Consider the following 17178-nt stretch of genomic DNA (forward strand, 5'->3'; position numbering starts at 1 on the left):
TGTAATATCGGTGTACGCCAAGGCGAAAATTTGTCGCCTATATTATTTGCTATTTATCTCAATGATTTGGAGCAATACTTTATAGAAAATGATGTTAGTAGCTTAGAAGAATGTGAGGAGAATATTCTGCATAGTCTGGGTGTGTACATAAAGTTATTTATTATTATTTTATGCTGATGACACTGTAATTATAGCCGAAAACGAAGATTCTCTCCAGCGAGCACTTGATGTCTTTAGTCTGTACTGTAATGAATGGAAGCTTTGTGTAAATACGTCAAAGAGTAAAATAATGATATTTTGTCAACGAAAAAGTAAAAGGATACCCAGATTTGTATTGTGTGATGAATCCGTTGACATTGTTGATAGCTATACATACCTTGGTATTAAATTTACATATAATGGTAGATTCAAAGAAACAGTTAATAGAACAAGCTACTAAAGCTATGTATGGTGTATTTAGAAAAGCAAGACGACATAACTTACCTTTAGATTTACAACTGAAATTATTCGATAGTCTTGTGTTACCGATTTTACTGTATTGTTGTGATGTATGGGGTTTTCAGAAATTAGACGATATAGAAAGAGTTCATTTATCATTTTGTAAACGCATTCTTAGTGTTAAAAACAGTACCCCAAGCTTTATGATATATGGTGAGCTCGGGAGATTTCCCGTAAAATATACAATATATAGTAGAATTATTAGCTATTGGAAACGGAATATCGACTGCAAAGAACAGAAAATGTCTGCCATTATATACAAATTTCTGTTCAGTCTGTATGACAATGATACTTTTAAATCTAGATGGTTGTGTAAAGTGAACAATATTTTAGATCTAGCTGGTCTAAGCTATATTTGGTTAAACCAATTTTATGTTAATGTCAATAGAAAATGTTTAGCACAAAAAATTGAAAGAATTTATCGCGATATGTATATACAGGAATGGAACAGTTCTCTAGAAAACTCACCAAAAGGTATCATTTATAGATTATTTAAAAATGAACATTCATATGAACCATATCTAGACATACTCCCTTTGAAACGAAGAATTGTATTTACCAGATTTAGACTTGCTAACCACAGACTACCCGTTAAAATAGGAAGATGGACTAATTTACCAAAGGAAGAAAGATTATCTAATATATGTAATAGTGGCTGTATTGGTGACGAATTTCACTTCTTATTTGAATGTAAAGCACTAAATGATATTAGAGTACTATATTTATCTAATTATTATTTTATACAGCCAAATGTTAACAAAATGAATATACTTTTTAATAAACATGTATTAATAAAACTATATTATTTATTTATTACTTTGTTCTCCAAATGTTATCTGTATATGTTTGTAACTTCTCACTTTGTAAATATTAGTAAACATGTATTAATAAAACTATGTTGATTACATTAAACATCGCTATGATTGGTAACCAACGAAGTCAGTGATCAAGAAATGAAGAGTCTAGTAAACATGTATTTACTATATTATTTATTTATTATACTTTGTGTCTCCAATTGTTATCCTGTATATACCAGTTTGCCAACTCTTCGCGCAGCAATGGAAAATACAACAATAAAGGCACTGGCCACTAGCGTAGTGGCTCCGTTATCAACATCGTGACGTCATTGTTACAGAAAGTTTAGTCTTGAGGTTTATCCACATATAATGAGGTAACGAACACGCAGAATACTTTTAAAACAATGATTCAAAAACATTTCTGGGGAAAAAAAAAAAAAAAAAAAAAAAATACATTAAGAAATAAAAGAAGACAAAATGATTGATTTGATTAAAATAATATTGCCTTACAGACGCGGATCCGGTATTTTTTTCACAGAGAGGGCCCAAAACCCGTTGTAGTTTTTGAAAATAGAATCTAAAGGTCCTTGACAGGTGGACGGGATAACTTTGCATTTTTGTGTATTCTGTAATATATATTGTTGGGCCCCCGCCTGAATCCGCGCCTGCCTTATTGTTTTAAACAGATTATTCGTGAGTGTGGTACGTTCTGTCTTGTCATTACGCTATTTTATTAGTATGTCAGTAATGTTAGTTAAGATCATGGATCCTGTGTCCTCCAGGTGTTTTGTTTATTGCTAAAACTTACCCTGCATGATCCCGAGTTAGTCACATGACAGCTGTTGGATCGGCTAGCAGTGCTGATACAGCTGTCCTGACTGCACGTGACGTTCAAACACAAGTTCGTCTAAAATATATTAAAGAGGCTTTGTTTTTATTTTTAACACCACAAGATCGAACTACCATAACACCTTACGTTTGCTTTCAACATCCCATCTTACCTCTAGTATCAACACCGTAACTAAAACAACGTAACTTACATTTGTTACATAAATAAATAAGCGAATCATTTTAACTGCTTTGTTCAGAAAAAGTTAATGATTTTGTCCTTTAGATAGTTTTGTCAATGCCATGCTAGGTTACTTTGGTTGTCAACAGAAGAACTAATATAACATACCTTACTTTTGATAGCCTCTGAATTGCTGGTCGTAATATCACCAGCTCTAGAACTCTAAAATGTAGAAAAATACAATAAAGAAACCCGCTAATATAAATATACAGAGAAGAAATCGACTATGCTACTAAAATAGAACATTCCATTAGAAAAACCTATTAAAAAACTTGATTTCAAAATTATATAAATAATTGTGTAAGCTGAAGTGCATATTTATTCTATAAACTGGAATATTAAAAATATATTGACTACAGCTTTAGAAAACCTTCATTAATCGAACGTTTGTATTAACTAGTATAAAGCAAAAAGTGTTAGTTGCTACTACTTAAGTACCAAATAAGTACTAACCGACACCATTGTTGGTGATTTCGTATCATCTGTCACGTGCGTCGATGACTTTGTGAACGCCAATGTTGTTGAGGATGTTGACGTAGTTGTAGCACCAGATTGACTTGATGATGGTAATGATGATGATGCTGCTACTGCTGATGCTGATGGTGATGATGATGGTGATGGTGGTGGTGATGATGATGATGGTGATGGCGACGATGATAGTGATAATGATGGTGGTGGTGGTGATGATGATGATGATGATGATGATAATGGTGATGACGAAGTAGTGTCTCTTGCTGCTGTATTTCCGCTAGTCGTTTTAGATTCTGTTTGCCTTTGAGACATTCTGTTTGTATTTTTTGGTGAGGTTTTACCCAGTACTGTCGTGAGTTTAGAAGTAGAAGCGATCGTAGAATATGTACCAACTGTGCCTATCGAAATGCTTGAAGATAATGTTGTCTTTGTAGGCACAGTCGTTGATACTACTATATTTGTAGAACCTATATTTGGTACAGCGTTGCTGATGGAAGTTATGGATGTACTCGGAGATTTCTTTGTTGATGAATTCGCACTGATATATTTGGTCGTTGGCGAATTTGTATTGATGGAATCCATGGTTGATGAATGAACCATCTTGATTGATGAATCTGTATCCATGGAATGTTTGTTTGAAGAATCTGTATTGATGAAACTAGCGGCTGTAGAATCTGTAATGATCGAATTCGCGATTGAATAATTTGAATTGATAGAATGTGTGTCTAAAGAATCTGTATTGATGAAACTAGCGGCTGTAGAATCTGTAATGATCGAATTCGCGATTGAATAATTTGAATTGATAGAATGTGTGTCTAAAGAATCTGTACTGATGAACTTGGTGGTTGTAGAATATGTAATAATGGATGACTGGCTTTGTAAATCTTTATTGTTGGAACTCTTGTTTAATGCAGCTACATCCGTGACCTTTGTGTTCGTTGTAGTTGAATTAATGGGAATACGGGTTGGTAGAACTGAGTTAATGACATTTAGAATTGATGCAGTTGTGTTAGTAGAATTTAAAATCGCAGCTGAGTTTACATCAGTGGAATCAGTGGGTTTGCGAGTAAATGTAGCTGTATTAAGGGCTTTTGTAGTTGATGCAACATTAATAATGTAATTGGGCGTCGATGACTTTGGATTGGTAGAATTTAAGGTCGACAAATCTACACTAACATAATTGTTTCTTGGCTGAGCTATATTGGTAGTATTTTTGGTACTCACGGAATTTGTTGAAGCTGTATTAACGACATTTGAGTTTATAACTGTATTGATGGAATTTATGGCCGTAGTTCTGCTGGAACGTGTATCTGTATTGATGGAATCTGTAGCTGTACTGATGGAATTTGTAGCTGTATTAGTGGAACTGGTGGTTGGTACGGCAGTACTGACTGACGTTGTAGCAATCCTAACTGAATGTGTTGCTGTTTTTATGGTGGTTTGTGAATCTGTATGTGTTGATGAATCCTTAGTGATGGACTCTATGGTTGATAAATCTGTATCGTTCGAATGTGTTGTTGATGAAACTGTATTGATGGAATGTGTTAATGAATCTGTAGTGATGGAATGTGTTCTTGGTGAATCTGTACTGATGGAATGTGTTCTTAGTGAATCTGTACTGATGGAATGTGTTCTTGGTGAATCTGTAGTGATGGAATATGTTGGTGATGAATCCATCTTTAAAATATTTGCGGTTGATTTAATATGACTGATGGAATTGATAGTTGTTGGATCTGTATTGATGGAATGTGTAGTCAGTGAATTTGTATTGATGGGATAAGTAATTAATTTTTCAATATTGACTGAATTCAATGTTGTTGGACTTTTATTGATGAAACTTGTGCTTAGTGAAGCTGTATTCAATGCCTTTGTAGTTGATGGATCTGTATTAATCAACTTCTTGGTTGATGACTCTATATAAGACGATTTCATGGTTGATGAATCTGTATAAAATAAATTCGTGGTTAATGAATCTGTGTTAACCGAATTTATGGTTGACGAATCTATTTCGATTTGCTTTCCAGTTGATGAATCAAAATTGGTGGCATTTGTTATTGACGAATCTCTATTATTGGTTTGATTAGCTGATGAGTCTCTGTTGATTGTTTGTATTGTTGATGATAATGTTATATTGATGAAACCTGCGATTGATGAACCTGTAGTGGTTGAATTTGTGATTGATGCTAAATTATTGATGGTATCTGTGGTGGATAAATCTGTATTGATGGAAATTTGTGTTGATGAATCTGAGTTAGTAGAATTTGTAACTGATGAATTTATATTGTTTAAGTTAATTGTATTGGTGGAAGTGGTTGATGAATTAGACTTGGTGGAATATGTGGTTGATGAATCTATATTGGTAAAATTTGTGGCTGATGAAAATGAGATGGTGGAATTTATGGCTGATGAATTTGTATCAATGGAATATGTGGTTGATGAATCTGCATTGATGGAATTTGTTGCTGATGAATCTGTATTGATGGAATTTGTTGCTGATGAATCTGTATTGATGGAATTTGTGACTGATGGATCTGTATTAATGGAATTTATAGTCGCTACGTCTGTATTAATGGAATTTTTAAATGATGAATCTGTATTAATGGAGTTTGTGGTTGATGAATCTGAATTGAAGGAATTTGTAGTAGATGAATCTGTATTGACAGAATTTATGGCTGACGAATCTGTATTAATGGAATTGGTAGTTGATGAATTTGTACTCATGGTATTTGTGAATGATAAATCTGTATTGATGGAATTTGTGGTTGACGAATCTGTATTAATGTAATTTGTTGAAGATGAATATGTATTGATGGAAATTTTGACTGATGAATCTGTATTAATAGAATTTGTGTTTGATGAATCTTTATTGATGGAGTTTTTGTCAGATGAATTTATATTGATGATATTTATTGTTGATGAATATGTATTGATAGAATGTGTAGTTGATGAGTCTGTATTGATGGAATTTGTGGTTGATGAATCTGTATTGATAAGATTTATAGTTGATGAATTTGTACTCATTGAAGTTGTGTTTGATGAAACTGTATGAATGAAATTTGTGGTTGATGAACCTGTTTTGAAGGAATTTATGGTTGATGAATCTGTACTAGTAGAATTAGTTGTTGATGCAGTAGTACCACTTGTGGTTGATTGACCGGAACATTTGCAAAACAACATCACTACAAATTAAAAAAAGAAATTATTATAATGATGACCTTAAGTAAGGTAAAGATATAATATTTTAACATGAACAATAATAATACGTATCAGTTTGTAGAAAGGTAAACTGCAGATACACCACACATAATTAATATTCTTTGAATCAGTTCCAACACTTAACGATCATGAGCAAAAATATTCATGCATTTCTCACGTCTTGCCAATTCAGTTTAATGTGGCCGTTTGCCAATGGCTTTACTGACGACTCAGTCTTATTTGGTTCATTTAAACGCTATACTAATATTACAGGTTGCTTCGAACGTCTATTAAGGGCCATTCACAATTAGGTGACGCACTAAAAGTACGAATCAAAATTATACCCAGGTGATTTTCCAGTCTTATATATTAGTTATGAAAATCCCTGGAATAAAAACCATAAAGATGTGTCAGTATTATCATGACCTGTTATGGTATTCAAACAACCGATACCTAAAATGACAATAAATGACCTGTTATAGATAGAAATATGAGCTCTATTTACAATTTTACTGCAAAACATATGTAATATGAAACAAACTATAACACCAAGTTTGATATTGAACACACCTGAGACCACCTCTCTGCTTAGCTTAATACTTGTGATTTCACCTGTCAAGTGTAATCAATATAAACCTGGGTGTTATAGTCTGTACCAAATTACATGTTTTGCAGTAACATTGTAAGTACATCTCATATTTCTATCTATAACAGGTCATTTATTGTCATTTTTTCTATCGGTTGTTTGAATACCATAACAGGTCATCATAATACTGACACATCTTTATGGTTTTTATTCCAGGGATTTTCATAACTAATATATAAGACTGGAAAATCACCTGGGTATAATTTTGATTAGTACTTTAGTTGACTTGACTAGGTATTTAACGTATCCATGTACCTCTATGGTTTCGAACACGCCTATCCCGAGTCCGTCTTCCGATAAGATCGGGGGTCCGACTCGGGACAGGAAGCACCTAACTAAGGGGTCAGTTTAGAAATTTTGAAAGTTATAGCCAAAAAGATAAAATAAATGGAAAGGGGAGGTTAATAAATTTTAACTGCGTCCTTAAATCAAAATAAAACTTAATCTATAACTAATTTGTAAAGTAATTGACGCAATTTTAGATGGGGTGATCTAAATAAATTATAAATTAATGATTATAAAATAATTAATACTCCGTGAGGTTAGGAGGAAGGGTAGGAAGGTTGGCCCCAGCCCACAGAAAAGTTAATTAATAGATTAAAAAAAGAAAAAGAAATTACCAATCATATTTCGAACATTGGTGTGACCCAATGGAGGCAGGGGGAGAGGAGAGGCCAGAACCTACACAGAACCTAAAGCCAAACCGCCTACGCCATATGGCCACACATACATCCTGTCCTCCGGCATCCCGTCCCCACACTGTGTCCAACCGCAGCTCGATCCAATCATGGCAATTAATTATTGAAAATGAAAAATTATTAAAGAGGTCAGGATATTTGTGTCACAAGAGAGTGACGCCTAGGTTAAGATTGCATCGTTGGTGCCACTGGAAGAGTGGCACAAAAGAGTCCAACGTGGGGTTAGTTATTAAGAAGATGAAACGTCAGAAAGTTTTGCATGTCCAGCCCGCTGTGAAGAGCGAAACGCATCCGGCCGACACACGAAGAAAGACCCGAGGCGGCCCCTCGGTCAACCCCTAAAACATCAAGATTAAGTCATTCAACAGACGCTGTCACTACTTTAATCTATAAAGCCCGCGATAGAAAACAAGGTAATGTTAACCAGGGTACTGCCACGGGCACAGACCAGACACCTGCCCCGTTGAATTACACTAGTTGTTTTTATTAAAAATCTAAAATATAGTTAAAATATGGATAAACAATATTGAAATAATAAGAGAGAGAACATGCCTGTAACCTATCAAAATTAATTTTTGAAAAACCATAACCGAATTAAAAAAAACATAAATATTTATAACATACAAATTCCGGAAGGGGGACGGGATTACTGCCAGATAAGCCCCCCCCCCCCCCCCCCCCCCCCCCCAGTACCGAGCAGTACACATACACACACTAGCATACGACACCACATAACATATATACACAAACAATACAAAAGTAAAAAATATGCCGCCGCCCAGGCCCCAAACAATGTTTAGGGGGCCAGGCGGCGGCATACAATTATTGTTATAAAATTAATTTTATAAATAAACAGATATCTTAATTAATAGTAATTAAAAATTCATTCTCATAAACAATGCCACTAACCCATCACCAAACAAGGCATATGAGTGTGTATTTCAGGGGTCATGTTTTTCGTCAGGAAGCTGGTACGCGTTATGCATCATACGGTGCCTTAAAAATTCCATGGGGAAGAGGAGCGGGTGTTAGTACAAATCATTTCCAAAACCATGGAGATGTTTATTGATAAATTAAATACACGGTGTTTTGGCCTACAAGTGTTTTATTAATACAAAAGAAAAGAATTATAGACACAAACACACTCTACCCGATAAAGTTGCCCAAATTACGTCACGTTACGTTACATTTTGTTACCATGAAAGAAGTGTGCGTTTCGACAACGAACCCAAACTCAATTTACGTGCTTATATCCACTGAATTTTCGGGCACATCCATTCCGATAGCCACCTCCGACATATGTTGGTTGTATCGATCAGGACGGAAAGAGGGTTGTTTGAATACTGGGTGCAGTTTAGATTGTTGCAATTCGACAAGAGCTTTGCGCAATGTTATAGGGGTGATCTTAGTGTTACGAACCCATTTGACGGGGGGGGAGAGAGAGAGAGAGAGAGAGAGAGAGAGAGAGAGAGAGAGAGAGAGAGAGAGAGAGAGAGAGAGAGAGAGAGAGAGAGAGAGAGAGAGAGAGAGAGAGGCTACCGATATTGCTTTACGTAAAACACTGGTTTAATGTTCAAGGTTCTATTTGGGTTAAAACACGCTTGCTACGGGTACACTGATTTAACTGGGGTCACTGTTTAAACGTAATATTAGTAGATGATGCTACACTATGGTCAGTCGGCATTAGTAAATGATACTAAAATATGGTGAGTCGATCTATAAAAGCGTCATGTTCCCGAACAACCTGTTTCAGTGATTCATCAGTACATACTATCGCAGCTTAACTGGAGTGTTTGTCTGCATAACCTCTAGCCATAAAATTGGTTTTCCTACCGCAATTGTCTAATACGTTTACCCGAATCTTTGAACTTACCGATGCCAATGACATATACTGCATCTAATTTCATATCTGTCGTCTTGTTTGTTTTCTGAAAATAAAGTTTAAATATAAACTGACAAAATAACGAATATATAGTAAGCAAGTATATCGTCTCTTCTTTTGTCCGTTAATCATGGAGGAAGAGAGAGAGAGAGAGAGAGAGAGAGAGAGAGAGAGAGAGAGAGAGAGAGAGAGAGAGAGAGAGAGAGAGAGAGAGAGAGAGAGAGAGTGAGAGAGAGAGAGAGAGAGAGAGAGAGAGAGAGATGGGAGGGGGGAGAGAAAGAGAGATAGGGACAGACAGGCGAGAGAGAGAGAGAGAGAGAGAGAGAGAGAGAGAGAGAGAGAGAGAGAGAGAGAGAGAGAGAGATGGAGTGAGGGATGGATGAAGGGAAAGACATACATACATACATACATACAGATAGACAGATAGACAGTCTGAAAGAATAACAGACAGAAGGAAGAGAAAATGGAACAGAAACAGTGTGTACATACTCGTCCCTGGAAAAAACACAACACAACTCTATGAATGATTTTATTGAATAATAATATACAAAAGTAAAACAAAATCAGTTTTTCCCGCGGACGTCACTGTTTGTTCTTTGATAAAATGTCAATTTGAAGTAGTCTCTACAAAACGACACCAATTGAGACCACGGCGCCTATCGCATGACAGATTAAAACTATATCACATTGGACGAAAAACTCAAGGAAGGATATCATGAGTTTGTCTTTTTCCGCTATGGGTTGGGTTCTCATTCACGTGTAAGATCAGTTTGTCACAGGGTGGGATTGTGTCCACTTAAGCCCATATTAATCTGATAAGCCAAACAACGCCATGAATTTCTCATGAAGTGAGGCGGAGATAACCGAGATAATATGCTGAACAACAAAAGAAACGCACCACTGAATGAATCTGAACACAGCATTGAGCAATGCACCAATCTTACTTGCGTCAACCTCGTGTTAATTTTGTTTAAAGTGACAGACCCGAGATTTTAAACACTACGACATATTTTTCACTATTAAAGCTGTTTTTGATAATTTAAATTTAAAGTAGATACATTTTATTATTCAGAATATTCATTTTCGTACACCTGAAGTGATTCTGGTCATCCACGTTTTGCTAATAACCCCGAATGCATTTTTCACAATTAAAAAAACCGCACGTTCGTCTGAGAAGTAATGGTTATCGAGGCAAGCTCTAGTTACTTTTAGACGATATTCCCCTGTTACAACTTTATCTAAATGTGTTGAAGGTAAAGTAAAGTAAAGTTTGTTTTATTTAACAACGCCACTAGAGCACACTGATTTTTTTTATCTTATCATCGGCTATTGGACGTCAAACATATGGTCATTCTGACACTGTTTTTTTTTATAGAGGAAACCCGCTGTCGCCACATAGGCTACTCTTTTACGACAGGCAGCAAGGGATCTTTTATTTGCGCTTCCCATATGCAGGATAGAACAAACCATGGCCTTTGTTGAACCAGTTATGGATCACTGGGCGGTGCAACTGGTTTACACCTACCCATTGAGCCTTGCGGAGCACTCACTCAGGGTTTGGAGTCGATATCTGGATTAAAAATCCTATGCCTCGACTGGGATCCGAACCCAGTACCTATCAGCCTGTAGACCGATGGCCTAACCACAACGCCACCGAGGCCGGTGGTTTGTAGATTGACTAAATTTATTGTCCATTTCCACGGGCGGAAACTAGGGTCTGCGCCTTTGACACTATTTAGCTTTATAGGAAGATATATCGGACGTGGAATGGAAGAAGTATGGGCTGAGCAATATGTTGAAATACATGTACATCTCTGTCTGGTGCTGACGTCATTGGTCATATGGTATTAAAGCTGTTTACTGGTGGAATGCAATCCGTACGTGCGATCCAGATATTAATTAATTAATATTCATTTAATTACAATTATGTGATTTTTTCAGTTATTTAGTTTAATTTAAACTAATTAAAACTTATTTTAAGGCAGTTATAATAAATGCGCATATATTAAAAATAGTGATGAACTATATATATTGTCGAAAATAAACTAAAGTAAATGCTGTGTATATAATACAATTACCATGTGTATGTATGAAATGACTGCATGCAGGTATATTTATAATTTGTTTTTTGAGATATATATATGTGTTATATTTTATGTGCAATGCGCCACTCATTATTACGGAGTGGTCAACCCTAGAACAAATAAAATATTTCGGATTTGAATTATTACATGTATGTATTACAAGTATGACAATAATAAGTCCACGGTAATTCTTACGGTCTACCTGGGAGACTTTTACTTAACTTCAAGTATAAAACTTCAAGTATAAAACTTAAAGTCTAGACTTTAATAAAGTCTAGACTTTAATAAAGTCCAGACTTTAACGTAATGCTATTTGAATGGCATTGCCATGACGTTAAAGTCTGGACTTTATTAAAGTCTAGACTTTAAGGTTTATAAGCACGGGGCCTGGAAGGAAATTCTCTAGATTGATCAACTGTATTAAATTATTTTGCTAAAAGTACCAAAACTGCTTCATTACCGTATATGATATTTCATTTATTACCTAATCAAGGCCGCGCGCAAAACATTACTAAAGAATTGATTGAAATAATAACGGCATTTAGTACTTTGAAAAATTAATGTACTTGCCATAATTTATCTGCTGACTGTACCAAACGTGTATTTGGTTTTGGTGATAAAGGCGTCACATGTAACTTAAAGGAACTAGCCGGCGTTTTCGGCGATTCTTAAGATGATATCGACCAACAGAGACTTTTTAACGACTCTAATTACATATTAAATATATTTTTCTGTATTAGTGGTTGTGTATTAAATACGTTTCTGATCATCCTAGTGTTTGCACTCAGTCGAACTTCATTTTATTTCCTAATATATATATATATTTTTTTTTTCATATTTTTCATACGTACTAAATTACTGGGATACCAAATCCACTTTGAGCTACATACAAATATTAGAACGATCAGAAACACATTGAATAGACACTGATATTTGTAAAGAAGAAAATATTTTTAATATATAATAGTCGTTACGAAATGTTAGTAGCCGAAACCATCTTACAATGCAGCAAACGCAAGGTAGTCCCTTTAACGACCTTGGTTATCAACGTCTACAACTGTTATCAGGGTCGTTGGTTCCGGAGGCCAACTGACTGCGTGAAGAAGAGCAAATTTCTACTAGTATTTCTTGTGGGTCGTACGACCTACAAATCAGTCATAACCCTATTTAAGGACATTGCTTTCCTGTATCTTTGTCTCTCTGTCTCTGTTTATCTTACCCCCTCTGTACCTATCATACACACATTCTCTCTATCTCTTTATCTGTCTGTCTGTCTCTCTCTATCTATCTTACCCTCCCCCCACCTCTCTCTCTCTCTTACCCTCCCCCCACCTCTCTCTCTCTCTCTCTCTCTCTCTCTCTCTCTCTCTCTCTCTCTCTCTCTCTCTCTCTCTCTCTGTATGTCTCTCTCTCTCTCTCTGTATGTCTCTCTCTATATATATGAAGAGTTCAGGCGCAAAACGCGATATATCCATTTTTCATACCGGCCTCGGTGGCGTCGTGGTTAGGACATCGGTCTACAGGCTGGTAGGTACTGGGTTCGGATCTCAGTCGAGGCATGGGATTTTTAATCCAGATACCGACTTCAAACCCTGAGTGAGTGCTCCGCAAGGCTCAATGGGTAGGTGTAAACCACTTGCACCGACCAGTGATCCATAAATGGTTCAACAAAGGCCATGGTTTGTGCTATCCTGTCTGTGGGAAGCGCAAATAAAAGATCCCTTACTACTAATCGGAAAGAGTAGCCCATGTAGTGGCGACAGCGGGTTTCCTTCTAAATCTGTGTGGTCCGTAACCATATGTCTGACGCCATATAACCGTAAATAAAATGTGTTGAGTGCGTCGTTAAATAAAATAATTCTTTCTTTCCATTTTTCATTTTCAGTAATAATGGGTTTTTTAATTGGCGTATATCACGTTTTAAAAAAAAACACCCGGGATTTACCGAATACAATTTCATAAGGATCAATCACGTTACGCAGCAAATCAGCAGGCCTACGATTAGCCCTTACTGACATACAATAATGGCTTTAACTTAAAAAAGAAGAAAGAAAATGGTTTATATCGCGTTTTGCGCCTGAACTCTTCATATATATATACATATATACTGAACAAAATAAGAAACTTCTGCTAACTTTGCTTGAACATAATTTGATGAAAACAAACCGAGGGAATAATTGTTATATATGCGTTTAAAGAGTGTTCCATGATGCATCGTTTGGTGTAAAAATCATGGCCATAGGTTAACAGAAACTGGGAGAAATTTTGACCAAGTGTGGTAGGGGTTAAAAAAAAATCCCCACTTAATAATGGGTATGACCACCTCTTGAATTGACCACTGCAGTGCATCGCAGGCGCATAGAATTGCCTAAAGTGTTGATTTCTGTCTGTGGAATATTGTTCCATTCCTGAATGAGCGCTTGACGAAGTTCGTTGACGTTAGCGGGTGGGTTGGGACGACGCCTCAATCGTCTGTCCAGACTATCCCAGACATGCTCGATGGGGTTGAGATCAGGACTTTTGGCGGGCCGGTCATCAATGAAATCAATGTTATTTGTCATAAGAAAATTTACAGTGTCTCTAGCTGTATGAGAGGTGGCATTATCATGCTGAAAAATCGAGATGTTGGCGTTGTTATGGAACAGAGCAATGACGTGATGAGCGAGAATGTCATCGCGGTAACGTTGAGCATTCAAATTGCCATCAATGACGACTAGTGGTGAACGATAACCATGGGCAATGGCTACCCAGACCATGACACAACCCCCACCCCCGAAACGATATCGTTCAAGAACACAACAGTCAGCATAGCGTTCATTTCTCCTACGGTAGACGCGCACCCTGCCATCACCACGTTGTAAAGAAAATCTGGATTCATCCGAAAAAATAACGGTATTCCAGCGTCGCCGTATCCAACGAGTGTGTACACGTGCCCAATTAAGACAATTTAGACGATGTAGTTGCGTTAAACCGCATCCGACGTAAGGACGTCGTGCATGTAAACCGTTCTCCCGCAGACGATTACGAACAGTTTGCCCACTGATTCGGTTATTATGAAGCCCAGGTGTGTTAGCAGCAGTAGCAGTGGCAGTTTGGAATCGATTGCGCAAATGCGTGTTCATGATATAGCGGTCTTGACAACGCGTTGTAACACGCGGACGTCCACGACGTGGCAAGTCGTTGGTGCTTCCTGTCGTTCGAAATCTTACGCGAAGATTTCGTATCGCTCGACTAGAACTCCCAACATGCCTTGCAACATCTTCTGTCGACATGCCAGCATCAAGCATGCCAATCGCCCATTCGCGTAAATTATTGGGTATTCTTGGCATACTAAAAATGCTACAATGTTTTTTCGTTCACTTGACAACAATGTCGGTAAGACAAGTAAAACAAATTGACCGAATACTACACGGGACATGTCGAACCATGCATGCACGTGCAAATTGAATTTCACGTTGTCGACGATTAACAGTGCAAAAATAATCGATAAAATTCATGAATCCTGATAATACAGCTCAAGGCTAATACTACCTATATAATTTCATTACACAATGAATTCTTTAACACAACAAATACTACATGTACAAATCGGAAGTTTCTTTTTTTGTTCAGTATATATATACCGTCACTCCGTCACAAAAGTCAATAGTACCACATGTCATGATGACGTTTCGTTTAACCAATAAAACCCCCGATAGTCTTCCCTAACGGAGGCACCTGCCATGGGCATAGTCGAAATTTATCACGTTCGTTGTTATATTTAAAAGTATGTAGAAGATTTTGACCAAAACGATGAAAAGGTATGCACAAGCTCAAATTATTGTATAGCATCAGGCAGATTTTTGAGTTTTTAACTGAAACGTCAAATCAAAAATTAGTTTTTAAATGTCTACCATAAATCTTGTTGAAAGTTTCCAGGAGAGCTTAAATGTCAAAACGCTGATGAAACATAGTATGGCGTTGTTTTAAATCGACGTATTGTAATGAACATTCTCTTTTGCCAGGAACTGTCGTATGTAGATATCGAGAGCTCCAGCGAAAGGAATTGAACGCGTTTTCGTTATATTTGACAATGTCTTGACATAATAACATACACTCTTTGAAAACATTTTAAAGAACAATAATAAAACATTGTAAAATCACAAAATAAAAACATTATGATGCCTAAGACTCAATACCACTGACAGACATGATTATTTTATGTGAAATAAGATAAACATTAAAAACTACAATTAATCACAGTAAAGAACGATGCAATATATAGTTACCGTTTTGTTGTTATAACTGTGAACAGTTGAAATCCCCTTCAAAATTGTTTATCTAAATTCTCCCATATAGTCTAAATATTACATAATTCGGCGAAAGGAGAGTTTGCGCATCTTACTCAAAGGGCCGTCTCTTTTAAGTTTCTGCTATATGTATACACATGCTTTTATTTTTTAAAAGAAAGAAAGAAAAAAGAGAAAAGAAACCATGCTTATTATTATTATCAAGGTCGTCTAATATAGTACAAATCGACTTGTATTAAGAAGCCATGTGTCCTTTAATTGGCCGACTCACAGAGCTTTGTATTAAACGTACATGCTACTCTAGAAACAATGGACAATATTTCTAGTTGAAGCATAAACCTTTTTGTAGAATATTTATGTTTGTACACTTGGGGATATTGTGGTTACCCCAATGTCTGCATAAGCTCCAGTAAGGTCTTGGTGAAACGCTGTGGCGGGCGCCAGTCTTTCCATGATATTGGGACTTTGTAAATACCTTTTAGAAATAGATCCTAATGCATCGCCAGGATATGTGCGACACTTTAGAACACGTCAGTTGACAAGGATATTTAGAATTCACTCGTCTTCAGGCTTTGAGCCAATTTCACAAAATACCGTAAGTTTACGTCTGCGACTAGCAGTTATATCGGACATACGTTTACATGCGTTTAGTATTTATTTCACACAGAACAATATATAGACCGTGGGTCCACCCAAAAATAATACTGTTTTGGCATCTGACTAAGCATAGTGAGTGAATGAATTTGAAATGTCCCGAGTATTACAAACATAGTATATGAAAAAACTGCATGGCAATGTTCAAGTTAACATCCAGACATATTTTGAACAGGTTTAAGACCAAATTATGAATGCTGTTCATGCTAAATTACATGGTCATAACAACAAACCACAAAGCAATGCAATATATGTGGTATGGATATAGTACCGGGGGTATACTCACCAGCAAAAGTTACACAATTCCCAATATACGTAATTCTCTATGTACATGCGTATATATACATACCGTACCTAAAACATTCTGATCCTTTTATTATTGTATTGTATTTAATATCTGAAGGCAGTATTACTTAAATATTGTGCAGTACATGCTGTATAAACCAGTTACATGGATATTTTGAATATTTTTATATTACACACAAGTCTTACAAACATAAAAAGTGAATTTACATACCATTCTAGGCAAGTCTGCATTACATATACAATTTATCCGTCTCACAACAGTTCATCTTACAATAGCTAGGTTTTTTGTTGCTTTTTGTAATATTTTAGAATTGCAGTTCTATTTATATTATGCTTAACTTATGTTTTGGTGTATATATTTGATATCTACATAGAATATTGTTATCAGGCAAATATCTAGCACTATAAAAATCTAACTTTCATTCCCAATTCTCAATAATTTTATGTGACCCAAATATGATATATGTGAAGTTTACAATGTTCTATCTCTTCATCCTTCCTTTTATTCTATTAAGTAGATGTTAATAACAATTACAAAACAATATAATATGAGGTACGAATAATTATATACTTCTCAAAATAAGTTACT

At 36.0% G+C, this 17178-nt stretch overlaps 1 protein-coding gene across 1 annotated transcript; it reads right to left on the reverse strand.

Annotated features, from left to right (window-relative positions):
- Positions 1-703: 703 nt before the first annotated feature.
- On the reverse strand, positions 704-9377 carry LOC121379842 (serine-rich adhesin for platelets-like). Its single transcript, XM_041508494.1, has 5 exons — positions 9248-9377; positions 2818-6014; positions 2473-2526; positions 2104-2202; positions 704-724 (listed from the first exon to the last, which is right to left on the reverse strand). Exons 1-5 carry the CDS (start codon positions 9279-9281, stop codon positions 704-706), a joined length of 3405 nt encoding a protein of 1134 aa, XP_041364428.1. The 5' UTR covers positions 9282-9377.
- Between the last annotated feature and the right edge of the window lie 7801 nt (positions 9378-17178).

This window comes from Gigantopelta aegis, chromosome 8 (assembly GCF_016097555.1).
Source record: "Gigantopelta aegis isolate Gae_Host chromosome 8, Gae_host_genome, whole genome shotgun sequence".
NCBI lineage: Eukaryota > Metazoa > Mollusca > Gastropoda > Neomphalida > Peltospiridae > Gigantopelta > Gigantopelta aegis.